The 8,757-nt window shown below is 44.6% G+C and overlaps 1 protein-coding gene across 1 annotated transcript in view; it reads right to left on the bottom strand.

Moving 5' to 3' along the window:
* Positions 1-217: 217 nt before the first annotated feature.
* NTSR1 (neurotensin receptor 1) overlaps positions 218-8,757 on the bottom strand; it is a gene marked incomplete at its 5' end in the record, with an annotated part of 92,097 nt that continues 83,557 nt past the window's right edge. The window contains 2 exons of the mRNA XM_025201722.1: positions 218-744; positions 4,035-4,125. Coding sequence (XP_025057507.1) covers positions 495-744; positions 4,035-4,125 — 341 coding nt within the window. The remainder of the gene's footprint in view (positions 745-4,034; positions 4,126-8,757) is intronic.

The following is an 8,757-nucleotide window of genomic DNA, read 5'->3' as shown; positions in this document are numbered from 1 at the left end:
CTGTGAATTCAAAGTTTTCCATTCCTCTTTCTTTTAGCACCTAATAAAACTAGTACGCCCACCCTCAAAAAAAATCCCGTTTCATAAAAAAATTGCTGTCTCCTCATTCAGCCTAGTGCCACCAAGAGAAACGATCTCCCGCTCTTAGACTTTAACGTGGCATCTTTGCATTGAGAAATGAGTGAACTGCAGAACGAGCTGCCAAAGCTTAGGATTCATAGGTTGAAGACATGTTTTGGCTTCCCGGATAACACAGTATCTGAACCTATGCCAGACCGAAGTTACAAAATGTATAGACATTACTCACAAGAGCCAAGGCCGATGCTTTAAAATAACCTCAACGAGACTGGCAGAGCGAAGCCTATTTGTTCCAACAAAAATTATTCGGCTAAACACATTCGTGCTATGTGGTTTAGGAGACCATGCTTTAAAGTCCCAGGGGTCTCTCTCAAGTTTTGAAACACGTTCTCCTTTCCTTTGGCTTCACTTGGGTCTCAATATGTCGTTTCCCTAGTGACTTGGCTGGAAAACGTGTGGTTGCTGGAGATGCTATTGGATTTCCTGGTGAAGGTGGGTCTCTTTTTCTTCTTTCTCCAGGGCAGGCACAGGAAGGTGAGGGTGGAGATGAAGATCTGGCGGAAGTTTGCTGACACCAAGTTGTAGAGGATGGGGTTGATGGCAGAACTGACGTAGAAGAGGACATTTGTTAGCATGTAGAAGTAGTGGTAGAAGTTAAAAAGGAACCTGATGGAAGAGAACAAGGACAGAGAGAGAATCTAAGTGACACAGGGAAAATGTAAAGGATGTATGAAGAAAACACGAGCTGTTTCAACTGTTAGTCTCGCTATCTGGGAACAGGACAACTGCCACATGAGACCTATGATATGATGCCGCATCCTCCTTCCCGCACAAAAAGAGATATAATAGGCAGACGAAGGATACTCGCCCTCCAACAAATTTCCCACCCTCGTCCCTAAATAGTTAGAAATGGATTTAAGCCCTGAAATAGGAGGTTTGATATATTTAAGCTGTACATCTGTTTTGTGCTTTGTAAAACAGACCTGCTGGAAATCCAAGAGCCTGCACTGGCATGTTGCCCTCTATAATGCAAATAGTGCCTCCGCTTTCACCAGCAGAGCTGGGTCTGCTTTGCAGTGCCCATAAAAACACAATGAGGCCTCATAATATATATTGTCATCTCTTCTCTCGAGCCAGTGAGAACGATATCTGTTTGTGCAATTGTTCTCTTGGGTGGAGTACATTTCTGTTTTATGATGCACTCCATCGACGATTGAGGACAACAGCTGGAAGTTTCAGTGGACCGTGGCTTATAGCCAAGGCAACACAAAAAATCACATGCTAAAGTACAAGTCGTAGTGGTGATGCTGAATAAAAGGCTATAATTGCTAGGATATGGCTGCAGCTTCGAGCAGCCAAGAACACACTTCCTAGGAGAAATGAATGCCTTCTGGACAGAGCGAGCTTATTACCAACTTATGGAGAAAGTGTGAAGAACTATGGGAGTAAGTCTCCTTCCAAGCAATTCCCATCTAAATGCTCTTGAAAATCAGTCAAATGGTAGCTCTGGTCTATTCAGTTCAGATAACTGACTGTGGTTTGTCCCTAATGACATGGACTGAAGTTCTGACATGCCCAGAGGAATATCTCCGCCGGTCCTGTCCATTCACAAGTGATTTTCGAGGCGTTGATTCCAGGATGCCCAACCCAAGACATTTTAAAAGGGCATGTCTCAAGTTGGGGCATCTAAACACCCCATATCTTGGATATATTTTGGTTCCTACCATCAATACCTTGATAGGGTCATTCGTTACATTAAGTTTCCTTTGATAAATACTGTAAGTAGTCAAGGGTTCATACATGATTATCTTAAAATGCAGGTTTGTCACAGTTTTACTGGCCAATAAGGTGTTTATAATTATGGCTTATTGCAGTGGTGTTCAACTTTCCAGACCCGTGGGCTGTATGAGAGGTGTGGGGCCAGTCCATAGACGGATCCGGCATGGGTGGGTGCATGGGGGTCAGTTTACAGAGTGTCCCCACATGCCAGCCTAACCCTGTGAGCCAGATCCGGCCGTGCAGCAACCTCATGCATTGATCCAACCCCATGTACTGGCATGATGCAGCATTTGGGACCATGTCATCTGCTTTGCAGGGCTCCCTACCGGTCTGGAAATTTGGCAGCGAGGGAGCAGTAGCAATGGTAATTGCCACAGCGAACTTCTGGACCCAAGGGGGACCTGTGAGCCAGACGACAAAGCCTCACAGGTCAAATGTGGCCTGAAGGCTGGACGTTGAGAGCCACTGGCTTCTAGCCATGCATAGCACCTGCAGTACCTCTGCGGCAGCCTGAAATTGGACATTTTAGCGTGCATTTCCTAAAGGGCAAGAGCATGCATGTGGGCAGTTTCCAGGGGGCAGCCGCCATACAGTAAGCTCAAAAAAATTAAATTTGCTAACTCCTGATCATATTCTGCCCCTTTTGCCTAAGCAAATGTTGTTACATATTTGATAACTACTTCAAGCGCTTTTCTTCTAGAAATGCAAACAAGAAACAACAGCTTGCTCCATGTATGCCCCATAATTAAATGCAAGATCTGGATTTTACTATGGCTGGATGTACAATGTGATTCAACGGACTGCCCTGCTGCAAATTACTATTACTTGTGCTTGATGCGCATGAAATTTTAATCAGCCTCTTAGCTTAGCTACATTGTAACATGGTAGAAGTTTTCTGGGTTTTTTTTTCAAAGCTCCCTGCAGGAAACAGAGCACTTTGCAGAGAACAGAGAATGTAACATGGTAGGAGACCCACCTGAATAAAGGTCAGGCATTTCATTGTACACATCTCCTGCCAGCTTCAGCTCCACCATACTGGACATATATTTGCAGGAAGTTTAGATGTCTATTTGCATATGCAAAATGCTTGCTCAATTATATCATTCTTTTTACCATGGCCATGCAGAAAAGTCAGGCAGTTGCCGGAGCAGAGAGCCAGCAGGATGCATTTGCACATGCTGTTATGCTATTAATGTAAGCAATGGCAAGAAGTGTTCACACAAACTAGCCATTCATTTGCAAATAGAACTGGACCTAAGCTGTCTGAGTACCCGGTCCCTGACCGCTGCCAGTGGACAACGATTCCCTACACCTTAATTCTGGCTCTTTCACTGCCACACTTAGCAAGCAAGCTACCTTATGCTTTAATAACTGATGCCATCATTTTCTCAACAGTGTAATCTCTCCTGTCACCAGCAAAATTTAGCTTTGTAGAGCTAATTGTGTGTTGACATGAGCTGTTCCATCTCAGAGCCACTGATCTATATCTATGTCAGGGAGACAACTATCAGCTTAAGGGAGGTAAAGAACAACAATACAACCTCAGATTTACCAGGGACTGTCAGAGGGGAAAATTAGTCACTCTACTGGTAACAAGTGCTAATTTTGTACTTGTCACTGCAGGAGATGATCAGATGCTAGTGATGCATTTAAATGCAAAATAATGTTTCCTTCACACACATCTTTGAGACCCGGCTGTTAAAAACCAAAGTAAAAGCAAGCTGAAGTTCTATTTTGGAAAACATCTTACATTCACATTTTCCCAGACAAACTTAAGAGATGGATTCGGATGTCCTTATTGGTATAAAATAGAGCTGTACTCCTTGAATGATCTTAGAAATCATAGGAAATGATGGTTGGGAGGGACCTCAGGAGGTCACATCTAGTCCAACCCCTGCTCCAAGTAGGACCAGCCCCAACTACATCATCCCAGCCAAGGCTTTGTCCAGCCGGGTCTTTAAAACCTTCAAGGATGGGGAGTCCACCACCTCTCTGGGTAACCTGTTCCAGTGTTTTACTACCCTCCTGGTGAGCAAGTTTTTTCTAATATCCAACCTCAACTTCCCTTGCTGCAACTTGAGCCCGTGGCTCCTTGTTCTGTTATCTTCATGACTTCAATGCTGCTGCTGGTGGGAATAAGAGGACAATAATCTTGCCCATAAATAATAATTACTCACTCTGTCCAATGATCTGCAGGAACATAGCAAAACATGAGGCGCCGTATATGATAAGGAAGCCAACAGACCACAAAGGCAATTACAACAGCACCTGCAAGATACAAGAATATCCATTGATTTTACAGTGCGCCACGTGTGTGATGTGCTTTTCTGGGAGTAGAAAACTAATCATTTTGTGCACATTAAATGCTGTGTTACTTATTAAAAGCATAAGGACACTCCAATTTTGCCATTGCGCAAAGCATTAATAACACCAGGGTTATCATCTGTTTGTGGTAAAGCAAGAGTAATGGAAATAGCAGAAAGGCTCTAGACTGGAAAGCCTGGGGGGAACATGCTGGAGGTAGATAAAGACAGGAATATTTAGCAACAGGTCTTCAAAGGGCTCCTTATATTACCTAGTTCAGATTCTGCTCGAGGAAAATCTGTGTCTGCCCTGAATTGGACAAATATTTTAGCAAACAGCGATATCCAGCCTCAAATAGTACTAAAGAAGTAAATGTAGCAGATTCATCATCCGGGGGCAGATGGAACAGGAATAATATTGCCTGAGTAGCCCACAGCACATACCTGCATGTAGCCATGTGTCAAGTATATAAAGCCATTGAATTACCCAGTGTTTGTGAGCAACAAATGATGACTTTAGCTGCAGGGACTAAGAATGTCTTGTTGTTCTGGGTCAGTACCACGCCTGTTGTAAATGGGGCTGGTGCACAACGGGAACCCCGAGATAGTACCGGCCTGCAAAGGGTTTTCTATCAGCACTCATGTTTTAGCCCCAAAAGGGCACCTTTGTCAGCAGGAGTTTGCAATACTTCAGTTGTCAGACATGCTACTTTCTTTGTCAAACTAAAAAATACTGCCAGGCCTCCTGGAAACCTAGCTGGGACGTGTCTCAGAGGAGCAGAGCAATCCACTTTGGATGGTGATGGTTTCAGCTGTTATTGTAGTACGAATGGGGTTTTTATTGCAAATGCACACCTTGATTGGGGTGGAGGTTGGAGTCGTGTTGGTCTAAGGACATAGGTAGACAAGGTCCTTTGCATAAATCTGATCTCTTTGATTAGACCAACTCGAATAGTTGGACAAATTCTCCTTTGCAAGCTTGATCAGAGGAGCTCCACGTCATACTGTGTTTGCCCAGTATTCAACCTGCTTTTCTCTCAGAGAGAAGCCAGTGTGGATTTTCACTCTTATCTCTGGCAATGTCTTCACTTTATCCCTTCTTCACTGAACCATTTGCTGCCATTCCTGACATTTGCTGCCATCACTCCTCTGTCTGCTTGTGCGGTCTACCCATTCCTCCTCGTCTGCGTCTGTACTTTCTAGTTGGACTGTAAGTCCTCTAGGGCAGAGACTACTTGCTAGTTTGTATTTCACAGATGTACAGAAGTTTAGGGCTGGAAGGGACCTCATGAGATCGCTGGGTCCAGCCCCCCTAGGTGTACAACACCTAGTCACAACGGGACCCCATTCTGGGCTGTCATATTAAATATGATTAATAATAATCAGGTGACGAGGGAAAAGGAAGTGGAGGATTTTAGCCAAGACACAGAAAAGAATGACAAATAAAGCATGACATTAATACATGGTGAATGATGAAAGCTCAGCTGGTGCCTGCTCCTGTCAATCTGGATTTGAGAACGATCAGACAAAGGACAGCTACAATACATACTTCAACCCTGGTGTGAAATGACACACTTCTGGCCAAATTCCAGCAGGAAATAAAGGAAACCTCAGTCCAAACAGATTACAATAAAGGCCATACAGGGAATCAAAGGTAAAGGAAGCAGTTATGGTAGTTCTTCATCTGAAAAGTGCTCTGCTGAGCGGGGTGGCTAGGCTCTTGTTGGACACGATGTGGGTTCATTTGGGCCTGAAAGACAGGAAGGATCTTTATCTCAATTCCCCTTTCAACTGCTGTCTCTTCACTCCCCTCTTCCCCAGCGGACTGGTGTGCGGAGGACAGTAGTTTATGGCTCATGCAGGGCTGCAGCAGCAGCAGGCAGGCTCTTCCTGGGGGATGCAGCGCTCGAGGGGGAATTCAAAAGCAGAATATAAAAGCAAACCCCAAGAGCTCCACCTCACCTCTATCCGTACCAGAGAGAGCCTTCAATAACCCTCCCCAATGCACCTGTAGAGGAAGGGAGAAGTACTTGCATCTGCATTTTGAGGGGGAATAAAACCAGGCAAAGCATCTTCCCCAAAGCTGTGCAGAAAGCAATGTCTGACTTGCTACTGGAAAGCAGGCCAGGGGTCCCAGCCCCGAGAACCACCCCAGCTCTCCATCTCATTTTCTGTTAGCGTATAATTACAAGATTCAGGGGGGAGGCTAGAGGAGTGTACTCATTTCGCCAAAGCCTAGAGGATGTCAAGCCTTTCTATAAAATTAACTGTTCCAAACAGGAGATTTTATCACACCTTCAACTCTCTTAGGAAATACGAACTTTCATTTCTACCCAGGAGAACTTCTGTAATCTTTTCTCTGATATCTAAAGAAGGGCGTTTGTGCCTGAAAGCTTGCAATTAATTACATTTTTCAGCAAAAATCTAGCTGATCTAAGAAAAGCTATTGCCTCTACCACGAGTCCTGAAGACTTTTTAGGCATTCTGGAAAAGTCATTTATCTATCTACATGCCAGCAATTCACATAAGTACCAATTCCCTGTCTCTGGTTTATGCTGTGCTGAGTGAAAGAAAAAAGGGTGAGGCATTTCCAGGAGCAAAGTTCAAATGTATCACCCTTCTTCTCCAGAGCTAGAGCTATGTCCTTCAGTTTTGCCTTTTCCTTTTTATAGGAAAATGCCCAAGTCATATTAGTCATAATCACTCATATTTCCCAGTCCTTTGAGTCAGTACCATCAGCAGTTGTGCAGGCAGGACCAGCTCTATGGTGGGCTGCCCTCCTGAGCTCAGTAAGAGAATTACAGACCATAGGTGTACCACTCATAACCTGAATCCTGAACGCAAGTACTGGCATTTACTGGGTCGGACCCTAGGTCCATCTCGCCCAGTCTCCCGTGTCACAGTGGCAGAGACCGGATGCTGAAAGGAAGAATGAATGGGTCTGACCAGGATTTTTCCCATTGTTTCTCTCTCACTTGCAGCCTCCAGCATTGAAGGACTAGGAAGTTCTCATTCAGAGACCGTATCCCTAACTTCAGCGCTCAAGAGCTACCTACCAGCCTCATTTTGTGACCCTAGCTCTGTGTCAGCGCCTCTAGATTCTGCACACTTCAGAGGGGCAGATGGGAAATTCTCTGGCAAATGCTTTAAAAGAATGGAGGTTTTTAGTGAATTAAATATGAAATGAAAAAAGGAACCTGCAATATATCCTCAGTGCTATTCATCGCTGCATTCAGTTCAATTTATTGGAAGCCAGCCTCCCATTTCTGGTTTTTAGTGTGCACTGACACCAGTGTCCTTCAGGAAGAAGAGCCTTTGTAGGTAGGTAATGCTCTGTGAGCAGGTGGGGTTGGGGTTTGAGGCGTAAGCTGCCTCTTTGGATGGTTTGGCTATAGCAATCAACAGAGAAACGGTCAAAAAAGAGGATCATTAGAATGATTATCATGGAGCATCACATTGCACATCCTGTAGAGATGAACGGGGGAGGTAAACTGTTCTTTGCAGGGTCAGCTGAACTGGGATTTTGTAATGAAAGTCACTGCAAGAGAGACAAACATTTTAGCAGCATGTCTGTGGAGGACTCAAGCCCAGGTGTTATTCTTGGAAAACACTTTCAATCTCCAGAAACTGAAATACTGGGAAGTGATCCACATGCCTTTTAGCTCCAAGAAGACCAATGGGTTCATGTGATCACAGCACGCCAGCTTCTGTAGCAACAGCACCCAACGGAGTAATATATCTGGCATTACTTTCACCCATCCGGGTCATACCCTGAGATCTATCCTTACAAAGCTTGGCATGTACAATATTGCAGGTGCATCCATTTAATCCGCCTTTGAATATTTGGCTCTGGAGCAAATGTCCAAACTGGCATCCACCAGATGTTCGCGTGTGTGTGCATCATCTTCCGTGCAGACACGTACGCACACGTGCCCCTGTGAATTTCAGCTGCGAAGAGCAGAAGATCGGTTTTAACAACGGTGACATCTCAGTTTCTTTTAGAAGCAGTTTTAATGCTTGGCCATGTGCTGGCTCGAGACTTCTTGAACCACGCAAATCTTACACCTGGAAAAGACCAGCAGTTCCTGTGTGCATGCAATTCTGTGCCGAGATTTATGGAAGCGGGAGGGTCTATATGGCAAAATATGCATCCAAGTAAAAGAGCTGCTCAGTTTCCACACGCGGATAATCAATTAATGCGCAATGGTAATTTCATAACATTACATGCAATCACTCTGCAATTAAAATGCGATTAAATACATAGCAAAGCATATTGGAGGCACTTAGGCTGTGGTTTTAAATCCCAGCTGTGTAGCGCACTGTGCTGCATATCAGCAAAGATCCTCCACTGTGCTTTCATCCTGTGTGGCTCTGTGCAGCTGCGATTAGGAGGCCCTGACCTGTATTTGTCACCCTTAATCCTTATGTTTCAATTTTATTATACGTAGGCTCAAGAAGATTTAAGGTGACAATCCTGTCCCCTCCATCCACTCTCTGACTTCCAATGGCAAACACAGGAAGATGTCATTTTTCATCTAAAGCGCCAGTAAAATGTGACCTCTCCAATTCTCTTCCAGGGAGCTGGTTCCCCTTCCTC

This window comes from Alligator sinensis, unplaced genomic scaffold (assembly GCF_000455745.1).
Source record: "Alligator sinensis unplaced genomic scaffold, ASM45574v1 scaffold752_1, whole genome shotgun sequence".
Taxonomy (NCBI): domain Eukaryota; kingdom Metazoa; phylum Chordata; order Crocodylia; family Alligatoridae; genus Alligator; species Alligator sinensis.
The sequence above is the reverse complement of the archived record's forward strand: the minus strand, read 5'-3'. Positions and strand labels throughout refer to the sequence as shown.